Here is a 19,955-nt window from a genome sequence, read left to right as displayed (position 1 = left end):
TGCTTCTTCTTGCCTTTGCCAGCCTGGCCGCGCTTGGCGCTGGCGCTCGCCGGCAGCGGCAGCGGCTCGCCCAGGCTCAGCTGCACATGGTCGCTCTCCGTCCGGGCCAGCTGGCTGTACCATTCGACATGGATGCTGGAGTTCTGGTGCGACAGGGTGCGCTGCAGGCAGGAGGGCACACAGTGGGCGGGTTGCAGCGGGGCAAAGGGCGCAAAAGAGTATCGGCGCAGGGGGCGCAAGGGGTATCGGCTTGGCGGCGGCAACGCAAGCGCCGCCAGCGCCCGCCTTTGCCGCTGCAGGGCAGCCCGCAGGCCCGGCGGCGGACCCTGACTGGCATCTTCAACGCGCTGTCGGTGTGCCAGAGGCCGCAGCACACCTCAATTGGCGGCTTCTTGGTACCCAAGCTCGCGCAGGCAGCAGGGCTCGTGCCCACTCGCTGCACCTCGGCGCCGCGGCTTCCGGGCACCACCGCCATGCTTCCATCGCCATCTAATGGCGAGAGAGTGCCCGAGGAGGGAGCCGGGGAGAGCGGTGGCGTCGCAGGGGTGCCTCCCATGTTCAGCGACATGTGGGCAAGGCAGCCGCTGTCGGGCCCGCCCACTGCGGTTCTGATGGGCCTGGGACGCGCCGGCGAGTTGGGGTCGGCCGCAGGAAGAGGAGAAGAAGGGTAGGTGCGTTGTGGGCAGTAGCCACTGGTTTGCTTCCCGGCACTCAATTGGCTTGCCGCTGCGCAGGAAGCTCTGGCATGCACAATGACAGAGGATGGCAGGCGTTCGCCGGGGTTTGGGGGACAGTAGGCAGCTTCGTGCTGGGCCTGGCGCGCCCTCAAACGCGGCTGACTCTAGGAGAGCCTCTGTCAGTCTCTGATTCTGCCGAGTACTGCATGCTGAGTGTCAATGCGATCAATTATACTCCATCCCGCCGCGAACCGCGCCGCCCCGAGGAGGTGCGCCGGCGCCCACCGCCATCACCGACGTCGGGCGCCGTGCAAGAAAAGCCGCTGGCGTCTGACATGGTGCGCATGCATGAAAGTTACATGTGCATCAATTGCCCCAATGCAACAACGCTGCTCAGCTGCTGCTGCTGCTGCCAGTGCCGTCGAGCGGCGCCGAACACAACGGGCACGCCGGCGGCCGGCTGTAGTCTGTTGATGCCAGGAACCATTTGTCCACACACTCCAAGTGGTAGCGGTGCCCGCAGGGCAGCACGCGCAGCACGTCGCCTGCACACACGCTCGCGCGGGATCAGCCATGGGCAAGCAGACGTCAGCTGGTGCACACACTTGATGGCATGCCTGGCGCCCCCCTCCCCCACGCCACCACCGCATCCTTGCACGCCCCAGCCCCAGCACTGCAGCTCCCTTTTCATAGGCTGGTCCCACCCACCACTACCACCACCACCACCACCGACGCCACCAGCAGCAGCACTGCACGCCCACCCGACTCGTAATCCTCGCAGCAGATGGAGCAGGAGGCGGCGCTGCTGTTGCCGCCCTCCGCCCCGCGCTCAACCAGCTCCCGCTTCTCCAGGCAGTGCTCGCACGCCACGCCGCGCTTCTGCGCGCACGCGGGCAGCAAACGGCTGGGCGTGGTGCGCTGCTATGGTCCAGGCACATCAGTGGAAGCCGCGCCCTCCTCCAAAAATCGCCACATCCCTCATCGCCAGCCCCCACCGGATCGCCCAAGCCACCCCAGGCCCCCCACTGGCCTCCCTGCCTGCCCTCCCTCCCTCCCACCTTGAGCAGCTGCTTCAGCTCCGCCACCGACATGCGCTCCAGCTCCTCCCTGCTGCGGTACGATTCCACGGGCAGCCCCTGTACCACAGTGCACACCGCCCGCGCAGCGGTCAGCAGCCACACACGGGCCAGGGTGGCTGTCCGCCTTCCTCGACCAGCGGGCGCAGGCTGCGGCTGCTCGCCCCCTGCCCGGTCCACTTCCCACTACACGCGCCCAAACCACACCCACGCCGCGCCAACACACGCAACCGCCGCCCAGCCCAGCACAAGCACACCTGCATCAGCTTTGCCACGTGCTCAATGCGCTGCGAGCGGGTGCGAGGAGCAGGGCGACCGCCGTGCTGCGCACCACCCCGGCCCGCCGCCTGCCCCCAGCCGCCGCCAAAGCCCTCGAGGAACATGCGCCGCAGCGTGACGCCAAAGCCATTCCTCCGGCCCTGCGGAGGGCAGGGGGCCATCAATCACAGTGGGCACAGCGGGGTCAGCGCCAGACAGCAAGAGGGTGTGTGCAAACAGAGCCAGAACAAGCCCAGGGCAGCAGCAGCACAGTGAAAAGAGTGGTCTGCGCACCGCCACGACCAGCCTCATCAGCAGCACGGTGAGTGTGGCACTGACGACCATGGAGGTGAAGGCCACCAGCGTTGAGGACACGAGGGACGTATCGGCACCCTCGTCGCTGCTGCTGCTGCTGCTACTGCTGCTCCTCCCGCCGCTGCCGACGCTGCTGGGGCTGCTTACGCCGCCGCTGCCGCCGCTGCTGCCATCGTACACAAACACGTTGCTGCTGCCGAATCCAAACTGTACGGGAATGCAGAGGAACGGAGAGTTGACAACAGCAGAGATGGTGCACAATATCAGGACTGGGCGGGGGCGGGCGGGGGCGCACCAGCATCGACAGCAGGGACTGCAGCAGGGGGAACCCATAGGTCAATAGAATGGGCAGAAGGGTTATGAGCGGTCCTATCTGCCATCCCCCGCCGCCCTGGCCCCCCAAGTTGCCAATATTGAGGTAAATGAGCATGGTGACGGGCTGTGTGGCCTCCCCTATGGGGATCAGACCCGCAGTGGATGCAGACGAAGGCGAAGGTGTGCCTGTTACGAGGAGGGAAGCCCTGGAACTTCCTGCTGGACACCTCGGTTCGCCGACGTGGCAAGTTCTTCGTTCAGGAAGAGCTGCCCCTACTTCTGCATGCCCTTGGATCGCCTGGCATCACCGGGGAGCAGTATAAACACCGCACCACGGCGTTACAGCCCTCCTGGGCGCAACTCGTTTTGCGGGCTTACAGGCTGGGGCGCCAGCCAGGACGGCTTCAGTCTGGGGGTGCGACGACCACTCTCTTCAGTAGTCTACTGCAAGGGGCGAGTCCATGGACTCCCCTAATCGCCGCAAGTGATCTCGGTGGCCGCATCCCTTGTTGTTGGGACTCGACAGCTTTCGGGAGAGATGAGCGGGATCGATCACTTTATTCAGGTGTGCGCTGCGTGCTGCCGTCATCGGCCGTCCTTTGCCGCCACCGCCCCCGCGCGCTGCCGCACTCGTGGCCTGAGCTTGCTGCGCTGCGACCCCGCTGCTGCTGGCGCAGCTGCTGCGCAAGCAGCGGGAGGAGCGGCATGGCGGCACTGACGCGGTTGCCCGCTTCCTGGTCACCAAGCTGTCTTGGCGGGGCAACTACCGCCGCCTGCTCACCATCCAGCCCACCCACATCACCACCGTGCGTCTTCGCGCATCCGCACCCGCCTGCGTTGCGACCATCTCATGCCGCTGATGGGTGCTGGTCTTACTGAGACAACTGGGTGCTGGCTGGGATGACCTGCGCCTCTCTGGTGCCAGCCCGTGGCTGGGCAGCCCACTGACGTGGCTTCCACATTCTGTCACGACCTCCCTCGCTGCTCCCTCGCTGCCCTCCCCGCTGCCATACTGCAGCTGTACCCCGACAGCCTGGCAGTGACCAACAGCTGGGCGTTTGCGGGCGACCACGACCTGGCGGGTGTGGAGGTGGGGGGCGAGCACGCAGAGGGCGGACTGCTCACCCTGCACTTCCGCCGCGACAAGAAGGTGGGCCGGGTTTGGCAGGGTGTTTGTTGGGCTGGATGAGCTGGCTGGCCACGCTGGCGGGCGCCACACAAGCACCTCCTGGCCTTGCTGTTCAGTCGGGTGCCCAGCCGCTGCAAGGATGCCTGCCAGTCGCTGCAAGGATGCGTGCCAGCCGCTGCAAGGACGCACGTGGCCATGCTGTGCCTGCTGCTCCGCCTGCCGCAGGGCATCAGCTCCAAGGATGTGAGGTTTGCGTGCCGGGACCGTACCGCCCTGCTCAGCCTGCTGTACCGCGGCATGGAGCTTGCCGTGGCGCGCGGCAGCTGCGGCCTGGGCCCCACCGTGCTGGGGTGAGGGAGGCGGCCGCGGGGGGGTGGCACCTGTCGCAGGGGCTGACAATGTGGGGCCTCTATGCAGGCGTTTGTGCTGTCGTGGCGCTTGCTTCTTGACCACTCCAGCTGCTGCTGGCTGTGCGTCCTGGCGCAGGCAGCCGGAGGAGTTCCGAGGCCACAAGCTACGCAAGGGGCGCTGGCAGGCGGTGCTGCTGCGGGTCACGGCGCACGCAGGTGGGGGCAGGGGCCGGTGGGCTGCTTGTGGGCTGGCTTCCTGGATTGTGGCCTGCATCAGCTGGCATGCTGGGAGGCCGGCGGGACGACTCACTCCTGCGTTGTTGGCTCCCTCTCCCACCCTGGGCCTCTGCAGTGGAGCGGGTGGACCCCGGCAGCGGCATGGTGAAGTGGCGGCTGGAGTACCGCCACATGGCGTCGCCCGCAGGTGGGGGTGGCACAACGGGAGGCTGGAAGTGAGGGATAGAAGCAACGGGAGGCTGGATCGCGAGGGAGGGAGGGAGGCAGGAGGGCGCCAGAGGGCAGGCATACCGGCGACAGCGTGCGGTGCTCATGCCGCCGCTTCTTGCATCTGCCGCTGCAGCCCGGCTGCTGGTGCCCGGGGAGGGGCAGCCCCCGGGCCAGGGCGCGTTTGCGCTGTTTGGCAAGACGGGGCGCTCGCCGCGGGTGTACTGCTGCACAGGGCGGGACGGCTTCCTCAAGGCCATGCAGGTGGGGGGGCTGGGTGGGGTTTGCTGGGGCGCGCTGCCTGCAGCTTCGCTCCAGCTGCCGCAGCCCGCTGCTGCTCCACCTGCTGCCGGTGGTGCTGCTTCTGCACTGTAGGCGGGCCTTGCCGTGCGCTGCTATTGCTGCTGCTGCCTCCACTGCTGCCTCCCGCTGCTCTCCCTGTGGAGCGCAGACCGCGGCGCTTCGCAAGCTGGGCCTCACCCTGGCTGTGGACGGCAGCGCGGCGCTGGATGGCGCCTGCCTGCTGGCTGCGGTGGCCGGCGCGGAGCGCGAGCGGGCGGCCTCGGAGGGCGATGCGCCGCTGGGGGAGTGGGAGGTGATGCGGGTGAAGGATCTGTTGGATGCAGGTAAACGGCTGAACTGGGGGTGGGGCGGCAGGGTCTGGGGAGGGGAGGCCGCTGGGCGTGAGCCTGGCTGGGAGCGGAGAAGGGTTGGGGGCAGGCGCGGGTAGGGCAGGTGGCAGGGGAAGTGGAAGACAGGGCATTCAAAGGCGGAAGGTTGGGAGGAGGGTGGGCGAGGCTGTCACCTGCTCTCGAGGCTGTGACCTCGCCGCCCTCTCCCGAGGCCAACCGTCGGGTGCGCGTGCTGGGCCTGGGGCGCCCGCAGGCGACCTGGCGGCCTCCCGTGCGGCGGCCGACGTGGGCGGGTGGAGCGGCGTGGCGCAGCGGCGCCTGGTGCTGACGCGGGGCGGCCTGCTGGAGCGGCGGCCCGGGGACTATGAGGTGAGAGGAGGCGGCGGGGAGGGTCCCGAGCGGTACCGACAGTACCCTCCTGCATGCCGAGCGCGCTGTGGTTGTGCCAGCCTGTCGCCCCGGCCCCTCGCCCTTCCTCCGTCATGCGCCTCGCTTCGCCCCCGCAGGTGGCCGAGTGGCGCCAGCTGCCCGCGGTGGCGGCGCTGGTGCGGTTTGCCGAGGACCCTCAATGGTTAGCTGTGGAGTGGGCAGACGGCACGCCCGCTGCCACCTACGTCACCCCGGCACGCGACGCGCTGCTTGCTGCGGTGCTGGACGCCGCACAGGCGGCGGCTGGGCGCCCCATCCCCGTGCTCAGCCAGCCCACCACGCCTGGGGACGTCATCGTGGTGCAACGGGCGCAGGCGGTGGCGGCGCCTGCCGTGGCCGACGGTGAGCCCGCGCCACGCGGCATCGCGCCCAGGGCACCTCGCTCGCCGCTCCCGCCTGCTGTGCGACTGTTCCTGTGCTCGCAAGCATGCGCATCCACGCCACCCTATCGACCCCTGCCTCTCCGCCCGCAGATGCTGAGCTGGACAAGCTCTGCCTACACCAGCTGAACGCCGCCGCCCGCGACTTCATGGCAGCCGGAGGAGGCTCCACCTCGCTCACAGCGCTCGCACTGGTGGGCCTGACGGCGGCGTCCGCGGCCTCTCCCGCTGCCGCCACAGCCGCAGCCTCAGCGGCATCGTCGGGTGGCGGTGGCGGAGGCGGCGACGCAGCGGCGGCAGAGGAGGCGGGCGCCGAGGCCGGCGGCAGCGGCTCGCCCCATGGCTCAGCCAACAGCCTGACCAGCCTGCTGAGCCCAGGGCCGGCTGCCGCCAGCGGGCGCTCCGGCTTCATGCACCGCGCCTTTGCCCGCCATCCAGCCGGCGGCGGCGGCGGCGGCCCCAGCGGCGCCAGCGCCGGCGCCGGGGCGCACCACGCCAGCGACGGCGCCAGCTCAGCAGCAGCGGCCGACGCCTTTGCCGTCTTCCAGCAGCGGGTGCGGGAGTTCAACGCGTGCGTGCCCTATGCCGGGCTGCAGCCGGGTGAGAGAGAGCAGGACGGCTGCCATACCTCCACTTCAGCCGCCGTGTTTCCCTGCACCTGCACCGCTGCCTGCCCCGCCGTGCCTGGGTCCTGCCTGCCGGCTGCCTGCCTTGTATGTTATGGTGCGGAAGACGTACCCTCTGCACTGCTCTCATGGGAGGTGCCATCTCTGGTACTGCTTTGAACATGGTACCACATTGTACCGCAGGCTGCCGCGTGGACGACGTGGTGATCCTCGCCCTGCTGGCACACCTGCCCCGCCAGCAGCCCTCGGGGCACGGGCTGGGTCCTGACGAGGCGAGGCTCGCGGTGGCGGCCCTGCAGTGCCTGCAGCGCCTGGCGAGCGCCAGCGTGGCGGTATCCCAGGCAAGTGGCGGGCGGTCCCCCTGCAGCCTCACACGATGATGCCATAACAGCTCATGCCGCAGTTGGTGGCTGGTGGCTGGCAGTGCTTACTGTTTGGTTTACGCCCGCTGCCCTCTGCCTCCCGGCCGGCCTGCAGAAAGGGGGAAGTGGCGCGGTGGGCATGTCACAGGTGAGACTCCCGCCTCTGGCCGCCATCCTGCGCCCGGCAGGCTCTGCGTGGCCTTCTGTTGGCTGCCTGCCTGTCGCTGCGGCTGCTTGCATCACCTGGCTGCCGCTGCTGTGCGTGTAGCATCACGCTGCCGTGCGCTGTCCTGCCGCTGCCGCCGTGCAGATCATCGGTGCCGCGGGCGGGGCGGGCCGCATCTTTGCGGCGCTGCTGTCGGGCCACAGCCACGCGGCGGCCGAGGCGGCGCGCCTGCTGCTGCGCTTCTTCGCCCCCGCCGCGGCGCGCAGCGGCGCGGGGCCGTGGGCAGGTGGGCAGGGCTGCCTGGTGGTGTCCCGTTGCCTGCCTGCCTGCCTGCCTGCCTGCCTGCGGTGCATGCAACCGCGCGGGCACCGCTGGCCACGGACCGAGCTGCCTGGCTGGGGCTGTGCTGCAGGGGCTGCGGGGCCCGCACGCGCAGGCAGCGAGGCTGGGGAGCCGAGCGAGGAGGAGCGTGCGGCGGCGCATGCCGCCAAGAGTGTCTGCTTCATCTCACACAGCAGGCGGGCGCTGCTGCTGTCTTATCGGCTCCGTGCTGCTTTAATTGTTCCGCTGCGGCCGCCTTGGCGCTGCTCTCGTCTCGTCCAGCACAGGCATGCCCCCCGCATCACGCCGCGCCCCACCCCGTGCCGCCGACCGCAGGTGCGCGGCGCTGGTGCGCGTGCTGCGCCAGGCGCACGTCGCCCCGCTGCTGAGCATGGCGGTGGCGGAGGCGGCGGCGGCGGTGGTGTGTGAGCCGGGGAGTAGGACCACGGAGCAGTCGACCCTGGAGGCGATCGTACAGGTGGGGGGGGTCTTTCTTCGTCCAGCGGAAGCTGCGTTCCCTGGGCGCTGCGGGCGTTGGAACACAGGCGGAGTGGAGCAGAGTTCCCGTTGCCACCTCCCACCCCTCACCCTCGTGCCTTCCTTGCCGTTCCCTTTCCCTTGGCCCTCATCGCCGTCTGTCCCTCCCCGGCCACCCCCGCAGGAGGCGGCGGCGCTGGGCTCGCCCCTCTTCTCCCTGTTCTCCCACCCCGCCCCGCGCGTGGCGCACGCGGCAGCGCTCATCATGCGGGCGGTGGCGGAGGGCGGCGCAGAGGCGGCGCAGCCGATGCGGGGGGCCGCCCTGACAGGTGAGAGGCTGGGCTGGGCTGGCCTGGGCTGGGCCTGACACGGCTGCCTGCTGCGGTCTTGTGCTGAGATGCCATGCCCGCTGCTCCTGCCTGCACTCCGGCACCGAGTGTCTGCTTCCCTGCCACCAAGCGTTTGCTTCCCTGGGCACCAAGCGTCTGCTTCCCTGCCACCGAGCATTTGCATCCCCATCCCGGCATGCTGTACTGGGTGCAGAGGGCGCGATCCTGACGCACCTGCTGAGCGCGGTGAGCCCGCGTGGCAGGGCGCACAGCGTGCTCAGCAGGGACCTGGTGGCGGTGTGGGCCGACGAGTATGCCCCCGCCCTGGGCCTCCTGAAGCGCATCTTTCCACCAGGACTCATCCGGTACCTCAACCAGCGCCGCCAGCAGCCGCAGCGGAAGCAGCAGCAGACGCAGGAGGCGGCAGCCCCGGCAGCCGCTCCCGTGGCGGGTGTAGGAGACACGGCGGCGGAGCAGCAGCCCGCGGCTGGAGCCGTGCCTGCGGCGGCAGCGGCAGACGAAGCAGGCGGCCTGGCCCAGCAGGCGGCGCAGGCTGCCGCTGGGCAGGCGCCCCCAGCAGCTGGCGGCGACCCTCTGCAGCAGGCGCAGCCACAGCAGGGCCAGGACGTGCAGCAGCAGCAGCAGGAGCAGCGAGAGCAGCAGCAAGCCGACGCTGGCGTCAAGCAGCGCTATCTGGAGCCCCAGCTGCCGCCCCGCCCAGGTGCCCTGCCCACCCCTGGCACCCCGCCTGCCTACCCCTTGGCATCCTGCTGCCACTCGCTGCCTCCACCTTGCCTGCCGCTGCAGCCTATGCCGCATGGCAGCCGCAGCCGCTGCTCACCTGCCTGCTCTGGTGTTGCCGCCTGCCTCCCGCCCCGCAGGCACCCTGCGTGGGAACTGGGAGGCGTTTTGGGCGGCGGTACAGCGGGACCACAGCCATGCTGCCCTGATCTGGAACGAGGGGACCCGAGCTGAGCTGCGGGAGGCGCTGCAGGTGGGGGTGGTCACCAGGCAGGCATGCCTGAGAAGGGCGTTCAGTGCAGTGCCCCATGCTGCACGGCCTGGGTGTTGCAGAGGGGCTGGAAGGTCGCGTCGCTGGAGACGCGTCGCTGCCTGCCTGCCTGCCGCTCCCTGCAGGCGGAGGATGCTTCGCTGCGGCTGGCCCGCCAGCGGGGCGCCGACGCGGCCTCCTTGTCGGCGGCAGACGGCGGCGGCGGCGGCGGCCTGTGCTGGAACCATGCTGAGTTCAGGGTGGCCTACCCCTCGCTGAGGTGAGGTTGGCGGGATCGGCGGCTTGGCATTGATGTGTGGGTAGGTTGCCTTGCATCTGTGCGTGGGGGACAAGGCTTGCAGCCCTGCCTGCGTCGAGGCAGCCCTGCCTGCGTCGCCTCTCGAGGCGCTTGCCCTCATCATGCGCCACACTTGGCCTGACTGCCCGTATGCCCGCTGTTCCCGCTCCCCTGCCGCGCCGCAGCAAGCACCTGTGCATCGGCGGCATCTACGTGCGCCTGCTGCTGGAGCCGGGGCCCGGTAGTGGCGGCGCCGGCATCGTCGAGCGGCTGCCCGCACCTCGCGAGTTCTTCGCCGCAGCCCACCACCGCCTGCTGTGCCTGGGGGACGCCTCGCTGGCTCCCACGGTGGCATCCCTGGCCACAGGCAGCGGTGGCGGCGGTGGCGGCAACGGAAGGGTGGCGGATGCCGACGCGGACCGGGAGCTGTGTGTGCGGGCGATGGCAGCAGCTTACCACGCCCACGCAGGTTGGCCGCCCTGCCGTGTCGCACCTGCCACCAGGCAGCTGACCGCTCGCCCAGCGCCTTGCTGTGTGTTGCACTGCCACCTTGCGTGTTGTCGAGGCTGTCGAGGCCATCGTTTTTGCTGTCCTCTCCTGCAGGCGCCATCGGCCCGGTGGATGGCATCGCCCACCTGGCCGCCCTGCTAGATGCCACACCCAGCAGGGCACTGCGGTGAGCCTCGTGGCCAGCCAGCATCGTTGCAGTTTGCTGCTGCAGCATGGGGGCTGCCTCGCCCATGCTGCCAGGAGTACGGCCCTTTGCCCGCCTCCTCCTGTGCCAAATTTATTTTGCAGGCAGCAGGCGTCCAGCCTTGCTGTACTGACGCCGCTCCTGCTTTCTCCTCTGGCCATCTGCAGGCAGCACCTGCTGCTGCTGTTTGAGGCTCTGGTGGGCCCCAGCATCCTGGCCCGCACCTCCTCCTCCTCCAGCGCAGACAGCAACAGCAGCGCTGGCGGCGGGGCCAGCGAGGCCGCGGTGCGTGCGGCGCACGCCAATGGCGTCGCGCTGGTGGAGGCCCGGGGCGTGCAGCTGATGGTGGATGTGCTGGCGGGTGAGTAGTCTTCTGCTCACATTCAGGCTAGCACTTCCTGCCAGAAGTTGTTGTTCTGTCCGCGCTTTTGTTCCTTTCAAAACTCGTGGCATGTACTTGCTTCCAAGGGACCTGTCCATCTGCCTGCCTGGCTGGCTGGCTGGCTGGCCGGCTGGCTGGCTGGCACAGGCGCACCTGTATCTGTATCGCCCACCCTCTCTCACTGCCTGCCCGGCTTCCTGCCCGCAGGGGCGCACGAGGCATCGGAGCGCCCGGTGGCGGCGCTGCAGACCAACCTCATCGCCGCCAGCAGCTACGCAGAAGAGAGCCGGGAGTGGTACTACTACCATGCGGTACCGCTGACAGGTGCCGGGCAGCAGCAGCCGCTGCAGCAGGACGGGCAGCAGCGCGTGGGGCCGGTCAGCAAAGCCGAGATTCGGCAGCTGCACAGGTGGGGCAGCCGCATGCCGCATGCGGGCTCGCATGCTGCACCTCTGGCCGCTCGTCTGCCGCCTTTCTTGACGCCCCGAAGCATTGGTGCCCTAGCAAGGTGTCCCCTGCTTCTCGGCTGCTCCTCCCTTCTGCTGCAGCTCTGGCACCATCAGCGGCGCCACGCCCTTCTGGACGGCAGGCATGCCCGAGCCACTGCCGCTGGCGGCTGTGCGGGAACTGCGGTGGTGGGTGGCGCGAGGAATAGGTGGGTGGCTGGCCAGGACGGCCATGTGGCAGCTGCGTGCTCACGCACTCAGCTGGACACCAAGCCCCGGCCCCTGCTCCTGCGCCCCCCCTGTGTGCAGGTCCTCTGACGGCGATGCAGGCGGCAGGCGTCGCGCTGCGCGTGCTGCAGGCCTTGGCCGATCAGCAGCCGGCGGTGGACCGGCAGAGCGGCCAGGTGCTGTTCCCGCTGCCGCTGGCGCACCGCCAGATGGCGGCGCCGCCCTGCCTGCCGCACATCGCTCAGGTGTTGCTGGCGGGAGAGCCCTCGCTGGTGGCTGGCGCCGCCACGCTGCTGCTGACGGTGCTGCAGCACAGCCCAGGTGCGCCCCCTCCGGTCTGCCTGCCTGCCTGCCTGCCTGCTTGCCTGCCTGCTGCCCCTGCTGACGTGCTGCAAACGGTGCCGCAATCGCATGCTCGGTGTCACACGTTTGGTGGGACTGTACTGCCCTGTACCGCAGACGGGCTGGCCACGCTGCACCGCACCGGCCTGCACTTCTTTGCGCTCGCCTACTGCGGCAGCAACCTGCGGGAGGTGGCTCGCCTGCTCAAGGTGAGGCGGCGGCCTCGGCAGCAGGCTGGGCCCAGGGGTGCCCGCTCGCCTTCCCAGCTCAGCAGCCTCACACACAGGCCAGCCCTGCCAGCCAGCCTTCCCAGCCAGCACCGCCGCTGAGTCCCACTGCCACTCCCTTGTGCCTGCCCTGCAGGCCTGCCACCTGGCGGCCAGCACCGCCGCCGGCGCCGCCGCCTCTGGCCTGCCGCTGGCCAAGCGCAGCATCTTGGGCGGCCTGCTGCCGGGTGCGGTGCCTGTTGGGAAGCTGCCGTCCAGCTGTGCAGCTGCTGCCGGCCGGCCCTGCCCAGCCTCGCCTCCCTCCCATCCACACACCCACACACCCCGTCACTCCCACCCCGATCCCCCGATCCCGCCCACCCACCTCTGCTGCCTCCCTGCAGAGTCGCTGCTGCACATGCTGGAGAGCTACGGCCCCGACCAGTTTGCCGCCGCCCTGGCCGGCGACTCCGACAGCCCGGAGCTGATCTGGACGCACCGCATGCGGGCGCAGCGCCTGGTGCCGCAGATGCTGGTGCGCGGGGCGGGAGCGCCGCACCATCCCGGCACCACATGCATTCTGGCACGTGTGTCATGGCTGTGCTGCGGCGTTGACAGAAACTCCTGCGTGCCGCGGCCCGCTGTGCCGCGCTGTGCCTGCAGCGCCACCTTGGCGACTTCCCGCGGCGCCTGCGCGAGAGCTGCCATGCCGTGTACGAGTACACGCCCTGCCCGCCTGTGGGCTACCCGGAGATCGAGGTGAGCGCCGGGCGGCATTTTGCTCTTCTGCTGCCTTTGGGAGGAGCCAGGGTGGGGGGTGGGGGTCTCTGGGATGGCAGGTGGGCAGGGAGGGAGCTGCGAGGAGGCGCTGTGTGGGGCCTGGCTGCTGACGCCTGTAAGCAACGATTGCCCCAGGTCCCTCCCTGCCTTACCAAATGCTGCCCGCCGCCTTGCGTCGCAGGGCGAGGTGTGGTGCCACCGATACTACCTGCGCCATCTGTGCGACGAGGCGCGCCACCCCGACTGGCCGCTGGCCGACCACGTGCAGCTGCTGCAGGTGGGTTGGTGGCGCTGGGCAGGCGGGGTGAGCTGGTGTGAGGGTTGTGTGGGGTGTGGCACTGAATGCACTGAGAAGGTAGAAGTGGCAGCGGGGCTGCTGGGGGCCTTGTGTTCAACCCCATGCTAGCCTGTAACTGCTCCCACCTCCCGGTCCCGCCTGCCTGCCTGCCTGCAGTCTCTGTTGGACGAGTGGCGCGCTGAGCTGTCGCGGCAGCCGCTGTCGATGAGCGAGGCGGATGCGTGCGGCGTGCTGGGCCTGCAGCCGCAGGCCGACGGTACGGTACCGGAGGAGGATCTAAAGGCTGCTTACCGCAGGTAAGGGGTGTTCCAACAGTACCATGGTACCACATGGGTCCCAACCTTGGGCTGACAGGCTGCAGCGCGTTATGTGGCTGTGCTTGCGACCTCGTGCAGAGCTGCTTTGCCGCTCCAACATGTGCGCTGCTGCCCTGCCCTGGTGTTGCCTGCGCCGCCCCGCAGGCTGGCCCGCCTGTACCATCCCGACAAGAACCCGGCGGGGCGGGACATGTTCATGGGGGTGCAGGCCGCATACGAGCGGCTGCAGGCGGGGGCTGCGGGCGGGCAGGGGCCGCAGCCCTGGCGCGTGCGCCTCATCCTGCAGGCCCAGTGCGTGCTGTTCAGGCGCTGCCCCGAGGTGCTGGAGCCCTTCAAGTGAGCCCCAGCCGCCCTGCTGTGCGCTGCTCCTGCCATCCCTGCTCGCTACAACTCCTCAAAACAAGCACGCGCCCCAAGGCACTGCGCTGCCCCCACACCCGGGGCCACGCGCCCGCGCCCCACACATTCATGTGCTTGCACCACACGCCCACCTGCGCTGCCGCGGCCGCCCCTCTTGCCCGCCGCAGGTATGCCGGCTACCCGCTGCTGCTGGCCACGCTGCCTGCTGGGCCGGCGGAAGATGGCGCCCACGACGGCTCCGATGCAGGAGCAGCGGGAGCGGCAGCGGCAGCTGAGCACTTTCTGTCGCCGGAAGTTGCGCCGCAGCTGCAGGTACAGTGCCGCCCCTCTAGGCCAGCAATGCACAGCCTGCCGCTACTGCCATCGATGGCTGCCTGTCCTGCTGCGCCGAGGCAATGTATCACCTCACCATCCCCGCCTCACCCCGCCTGCTGACTGCCTGCTGTGCTGCTCCTGCCCTGGCCTCAGGCCGCCACCGAGCTCTGCTGGCTCACCTGCGCCTGCTCTCGGCTCAACGGCGAGGAGCTGACGCGGGCGGGCGGCCTGCGCCTGCTGGGCGGCCTGCTCATGCGCTGCATCGCAGGTGTGTCTGCGTGCGGCTGTGTACCGGGTGCAGGAATGCACAGGATTGGGGTGGGGTGGGATGGGGTGGGTTTGCGATAGGTGGGGAAACGGTGCACGCCAGGCAGCCACAAGGCAGGCAGGAGCTGCAGTAGTGATGGAGTGATGCCTTGGAGCAGCCATGTGGGGGCTGTGCTCGCCCCATAACAACGTGCACCCACTCCTCCTGGCCCCATGCCGGCCCTGCAGTCGTGCCGGCTGACGTGGCGCCGCACCAGCCGGCGGCAGTGATTGCCGCCCACGCGCTGCGGGCTCTGGCCGTGATGGCGGCCTTTGAGAATGCGCGGGCCGAGCTGGAGCACAGCCAGCAGCTGGTGTCTGACGTTGGTGGGTGGGAGAGGGGCTGTGGGCGGGACACTGGTGGGCGGGGCTGGGGAATGCGTGCCAGTCTTCCCTGGCTGCATGCCTGGGGAGGCTAGATAGATAGATACCGTCCAAATGGCATGGCATCTGACTTTTCCTGCGGTGGCGTGGCTGCCCTGTGCGCCTTCCCTCGGCGCAGTGCGGTGCTGCGGGCTGCAGCGCGCACCTGCGGCGGTGGAGGCGGCCCTGCTGTGCCTGGCGCGCTGCTGCGCCAGCGGGAAGCTGCAGGTGAGAAGGGTGTGAGCGGCATGTCACGGTACCACACTGTTGCCGTCTTTGCTCCAAGCCGGGAGCCTTACCATTGCAACCCACCGTGCTGTTGAGAGGTTCAAGTCGAGCCTCCCTTCCTGCCCTCCCTGCCCTCCTCTGCCCAGGAGCTTCTGCTGGCCCGGGGCATGCTGGCCTATGTGGTGCCCCTCCTGCTCTGCTACGACGCCACCCACAGCGATGCCGACCGCGGCGACTCCCAGCTGCAGCACCAGCGCCTGCCCGGCGTGGACGACGCCCCCGCCATCCTGCGCCTGCCGCTGCACCGCGCCAACGCCCAGGCCACCGCCAACCTGCACGCCCAGCTGGCTGCGCGCGCCCTGGCGGCGCTGGCTGGCTACCCGCCGCCGCCGGAGGGCGAGCAGAGGGAAGGGTCTGGCACGCCGGCCGCGGCCGCGGCGCCCACGCCGCCCTGCCCGCCGGCGCAGCGCACGCTGGCGGCGCTGCTGACGGTCACGCTGGCCCCGCGCCTGGGCGCCGCCGATCCCCTGCCGCTACTGCGCGACCTTAATAGCGCGGTACAGACCCCCCATGCCATCTGGAACGGCGCCATGCGGCGCGAGCTGCTGGAGCTGCTGGAGGAGCAGCGGCGCACGGCGGCCGCCGCCGCCGCCACCGCGGAGCCCGCGGCGGCGGCGGCGGCCGCCGAGGCGGCCTCTGGGTTCACGTACCAGGCATGCCGTGCCTGCTGCGCCTGCTACCCTGCCTGGCTACTTTTTCTTCGGGCGGGACAGCAAGGCCTACTGCTGTGCCTGGCTACGCTGCCCAAGCCGCAGCTCGTGGCGGCCCACCACCAGCCTGCGCTCAGCCCTGCCAGCCTGCCCGCTCTGCTTGCCGCCGGCCCTGCCTCACCTGCCGCCCGGCCCGTGCCCGCCTGCGTGCAGTGCCTGCGCGGCGAGCTTGTGGTGGCGGGCGTGTTTGTGCGCGTGTATGTGGAGCAGCCAGACTTCCGCCTGGCCGACCCGCCTGCCTTCTGCAAGGCGCTCGTCACTTACATCTACCAGCAGCAGCAGCAGCAGCAGCAGCAGCAGCAGCAGCAGCAGCAGGGCCAGGCGGCGGCAGGCCAGGAGGCGGCCGCGGACGGCGCCGGCGCCGGCGGCGACGGCCCGCAGCGGCGGCACCTGCTGCAGGCGCTGCGCGCGCTGAGGCTGGTGCTGGAGGGCTCGCCGCGCCTGCTGGGCCTGCTGGCCACCAAGCCGGCGGTGGACCCCCTGCTGGAGTGCCTGCGCCCCGCCTGTACCGCCGGCCTGCCTGGCGGTACCGCCTGGGCCGCCGCCGCGGCCGCCAGCAGCAGCGAGGCGGCAGCTGCGCTGGCTGCATCGCCGCCCGTCTGGGCGGCGCCGCAGGCCAATGCCGCGGCAGCCGACGGCGGCGGCATCGGCGGCGTCAGCTCTGCTGACCTGGAGGTGGCGGAGCTGGCGCTGACGGTGCTGCTGCGCCTCACGGCGCACGCAGGTGCGCATGGCTGGCGTGCCTTCACCTGCCTTGTGCTGCTGGCTGGCCGCCTCCCTTCCTTCAAGCGACTCAGTGCCTCGCGTCCCTGCCTTCCCATCTGCCTCCGCCCACCCTCCTTCACCCTGCAGGCTGCATCGATGCCTTATCCCAGGACAAATGCTCCACCCAGGCCTACTGGCTGGCCCACCGGGCTCCCACCACAGGTGGGGCGCCGGGCAGCCAGACGGCAGCGGCGCTGGCACCTGTCCTGCCTGCCCTGCCTGTCCTGTATTGCTCTCACATGGCACACAGCCAGCTTCCCGCTGAGCCTTGCACTGACCTCCCCGCGCCCGTTGGACCCCCACCCCCATCTGCAGCGCTGCTGATGCTGGCGCTGCGCCTGCTGCACGCGCTGGCGGGCACCGCAGCGTGCGCCTGGGGGGCGGCCGCCCACAGCGGCACCCTGTACCTGCTCACCCTGCTGCTGCCCACATACGCTGGTGAGCAGTGCGTGGGCCAGGCTTCGGTCGCCCCAATGTCGCTGTTGGGGCTTGCTTTCTGAGAATACTCATGCTGCTGTGCTTGAAGGGGAGGAGCCGCTTCAGCTTACTGAGCAATCGGTAGCCACGCTTATTGTAAATTTGGCTCACCAGTTTTTGGCTCACCACCCACTCCTCAACACCACGTCTCATGCCCCCACCTTTTGCCTGCAGTGCCCGAGGAGGAGCGGGAGGCGTTTGAGGCGGTGCGCGTGGCTGCGGCAGCGCTGCTGGCGCGGCTGGCCGCGCACTCCCTGCACGGCGCACGCGTCACCCTCATCCTCAGGTGAGACCAGTGTGCAGCGGCCTGAAGGCCTGCTGCAGGCACCCAAGGCCCGAGAAGCGAGACGCACGCAGCAGCTCCAGCCTCCCTGCCTGTGGGCGCGTTACTTTGCCACAAGTGGTTGGCAGGACACGGTCACAGTTTTGCGCCATGCTGGTCCTGCTGTTGCCCGCTGCAGCAAGCTGCTGCCGCCGGGGCTGGTGTCGGCGATTCAGGATGGGCCGGGCGAGGCGGCGGTGGTTGCGCTGGGGCAGGCCAGCGAGTCGCCCGAGCGGGTGTGGAACCGCAGCATGCGGGAGGCGGCGGCCGAGGAGATTGCGCACCTGGCGGCGGCGGCCCGTGCCCAGCAGGTAAGCCATGGTGCCAGGAGGTTGGTGCCAAGGGAAGGTGCATCCATGCGTGCTTGAGTACAAAATCTGGCACCACAAGGCTGCCAGCAACGTGTGTGGACGCCTGTGCGGTGATCCAGCCGGCTGTGCTGCTGCTGCTGCAGGCGGGCGGCACGCTGGAGTGGCAGCTGCCCGACGGCTTCCGCATGCAGTACCAGGAACTGGCGGGGGAGCTGATGGTGGGGGGCGTGTATGTGCGGCTGTACCTCAAGGATCCGCGGTACCCCCTCAGGTGGGAGGGCACCCACCCCACTCACACACACCTCGAGTCCCTCTAGCGCTGCCCTGCTGCAGCTCTTGCTGGCTGCCATTCAGGCGCGGGGCCTGAATCAGATGCCTGCGCCCCAGCCCAGTTTGCACTGCGCTGTGTGCATCCTCCCCTCATACCTGCAGGAGCCCAAAGGCGTTCCTGGAGGGCCTGCTGGAGCGGTACGTGTCCCAGGTGCAGCGTGGTACGCCCGGCGCCAGCCTGGGCAGCCCCTCCAAGCCCTCCTCCGCGCTGGCGCTGGCCCCCGGCTCCGCGCCGCCGCCGTCGGTCGCCGCCGACGTGCAGCAGGCTGCTGCGGCGGCCGCCATGGGCGGGGACCTGCCGCTGCTGCTGTCGGCGGCGGCGGTGGCGCTGCTGCAGGCGCAGCCCGCGCTGGGGGAGCACGCCGTGGCGCTGGGGTATATGGAGAAGCTGGTGCGGCTGCTGGCGGCGCGGGCGCCGCCGCTGCCGGCGGGCACCATCACCGCGGAGCTCCTGGAGGGCGCGCCGCCGCTGCCAGGTGGGCCGGGCTGCGGGGACGCGGCACCCGGGATGCACTCCCCCTGCCTGCTGGAGGCTCCTTGCGCCAGCTCCTGCTGTTCTGCTTCTGCTTCAATGCGGGCTTTTGCTGAGTTCCACAGGGCCAGGCCGGTTTGGCACCTGCCGAGCTGCGCCATCCTGTCTCCACGCCTCCCACCCTGCTGCCGCTGCCGCCCCTCCCCCCGCCGGCTGCTGCAGACGACCTCAGCGGCTCCCTGCTGCGCCTGCTGCACCAGCTGGCTTCGTGCGGGGCGGCGGCCGAGGCGCTGGCGCGCTGCGCGCCGCCCGCGGTGCCGCCGCTGCTGGGGGCCATGTGCTGGGGCACGGGGGCGGCGGTGCTGTCGCTGGAGACGCTCAAGCGAGCACTGGCGCCCTCCAACCGCTGGAGGGACAGCCTGGTGTCTGGCTGCCTCAGGCAAGCGCGCCGCCCGCTGGGGGCAGTTTTGCGCTGAGCTGGGGTTGCAGGCGGGCCCTGGGCTGCGTCGGACGTCTGCTGGAGCCGAGCCTGCTTGAGCTTGCTTGCCTGCTGGGCTGCGCCGAGCTGAGCGGGTGCCCTTGCTGGTGCTGCAGCGCGGGCCTGGTGCCGCTGCTGCTCCACCGCCTCGACTGGCGGCACGGCCAGCGCGGCCAGGAGGGGCAGGAGGTAGGCCGCTGCCGCCACGCCGCTGCCTTCAGCTGTGCTGTTTGGCCGTGCTGGGCACCGCGCAGAATCGCCGCTTCCCCTGACCGCCTTTCCACTGACTTGGCTTCACATTGCGGCTCACATTCTGCCTGCCGCTCATGCCTGCCTGCCCCGCCCCGCCCCCACCCCCGCCTGCCCGCAGGAGCGCGACGCCTCTGTGCAGCGCGTGCTGACCGTGGACCTGCTGAACCTGCTGGCGCTGGTGCAGCAGGAGGGCGGCGGCGCGCCCGGGGAGCGCGTGCGCGCACTGCTGGACGCCTCGGGTGCGGCTGCCGCTTCCGCTGCTGCCACTTGTTGCCTCCCTCCTCGCCCCAGCCTCCCCTTGGAGCCTCCCTTCCTGCCAGCTGGCCAGCTGGAGGTGCCCCCTAGGGCTGCCCGGGCCTAGCCTGGGGTCCAGCTGGCCTGGTGTGCAGCTGTGGCCGTCATCACGTGCTGTCGCCGTCGGCCGCTGCCCTCTTCCTGCTGCAGATGTGTGGGGCGCGTACCGCGGCCAGCGCCACGACCTCTTCCTGCCGTCCGGCGGCAGCCACGCCAGCGGTGAGTGGGGGCGGCAGCAGCATGCTCTGCAGTGCATCCGGTGTGTCCCCGGGTGGCTGGGCCCAGCTGGCTTGGCGCCTGCATCTGGCTCAGGCCTCCTGAGGCGACACGCGCTGCCAGTGAGTGACCCGTCGCATGCCCTGCCCTGGGGCCCTGCTGGTGCTGGCGCAGGCGTGGCTGGGCTGCTGCAAGGACCCGAGGCGGCACGCTATGCCCTGCCCCCCGCCCTGACCAGCCCGCCGGCGGCGGCGCCCGCCAGCGCTACCGTCGCAGCGCCGGCGCCCCCAGCGCCGCCGCCAGCAGCAGCGCCCGCAGCAGCACCTGCACCGGCAGCAGCGGGAGCGGCAGCAGGGCCGACTGCCATGGCGCCGCCGCCTCCAGCACCGGTTCTGCCAGCTCCTGCAACCCTTCCGCCCGTGCCTGCC

General features: G+C 70.2%; 2 protein-coding genes across 2 annotated transcripts; one reads left to right on the top strand and one right to left on the bottom strand.

The window, feature by feature from the left end:
* Window positions 1–1,070: 1,070 nt before the first annotated feature.
* CHLNCDRAFT_136184 (hypothetical protein) lies at window positions 1,071–2,756 on the bottom strand (the record flags this gene model as incomplete). The annotated part of the gene is made up of 6 exons (XM_005845982.1): window positions 1,071–1,222; window positions 1,439–1,556; window positions 1,736–1,813; window positions 2,011–2,172; window positions 2,306–2,533; window positions 2,622–2,756. The coding sequence occupies 6 exons, from the start codon at window positions 2,754–2,756 to the stop codon at window positions 1,071–1,073; spliced, it is 873 nt and encodes a 290-aa protein (XP_005846044.1).
* Window positions 2,757–3,179: 423 nt separating this feature from the next.
* Window positions 3,180–19,657, top strand: CHLNCDRAFT_136183 (hypothetical protein; the record flags this gene model as incomplete). Its single annotated transcript, XM_005846114.1, has 50 exons — window positions 3,180–3,206; window positions 3,319–3,447; window positions 3,660–3,791; window positions 3,996–4,120; window positions 4,257–4,336; window positions 4,473–4,544; window positions 4,701–4,828; window positions 5,016–5,190; window positions 5,450–5,565; window positions 5,703–5,967; window positions 6,099–6,605; window positions 6,815–6,963; window positions 7,109–7,141; window positions 7,304–7,445; window positions 7,572–7,692; window positions 7,817–7,958; window positions 8,142–8,286; window positions 8,501–9,007; window positions 9,168–9,280; window positions 9,424–9,557; window positions 9,761–10,044; window positions 10,179–10,251; window positions 10,437–10,630; window positions 10,859–11,060; window positions 11,200–11,306; window positions 11,407–11,646; window positions 11,785–11,876; window positions 12,031–12,121; window positions 12,278–12,408; window positions 12,537–12,632; window positions 12,835–12,930; window positions 13,108–13,247; window positions 13,413–13,604; window positions 13,796–13,940; window positions 14,097–14,211; window positions 14,439–14,576; window positions 14,752–14,840; window positions 14,987–15,658; window positions 15,764–16,334; window positions 16,463–16,537; window positions 16,691–16,813; window positions 17,027–17,138; window positions 17,314–17,485; window positions 17,629–17,756; window positions 17,918–18,291; window positions 18,510–18,711; window positions 18,882–18,954; window positions 19,136–19,256; window positions 19,462–19,534; window positions 19,624–19,657. The coding sequence occupies 50 exons, from the start codon at window positions 3,180–3,182 to the stop codon at window positions 19,655–19,657; spliced, it is 8,397 nt and encodes a 2,798-aa protein (XP_005846176.1).
* Window positions 19,658–19,955: the final 298 nt, after the last annotated feature.

Source organism: Chlorella variabilis (assembly GCF_000147415.1).
Source record: "Chlorella variabilis unplaced genomic scaffold CHLNCscaffold_15, whole genome shotgun sequence".
Taxonomy (NCBI): Eukaryota; Viridiplantae; Chlorophyta; class Trebouxiophyceae; order Chlorellales; family Chlorellaceae; genus Chlorella; species Chlorella variabilis.
The sequence above is the reverse complement of the archived record's forward strand: the minus strand, read 5'-3'. Positions and strand labels throughout refer to the sequence as shown.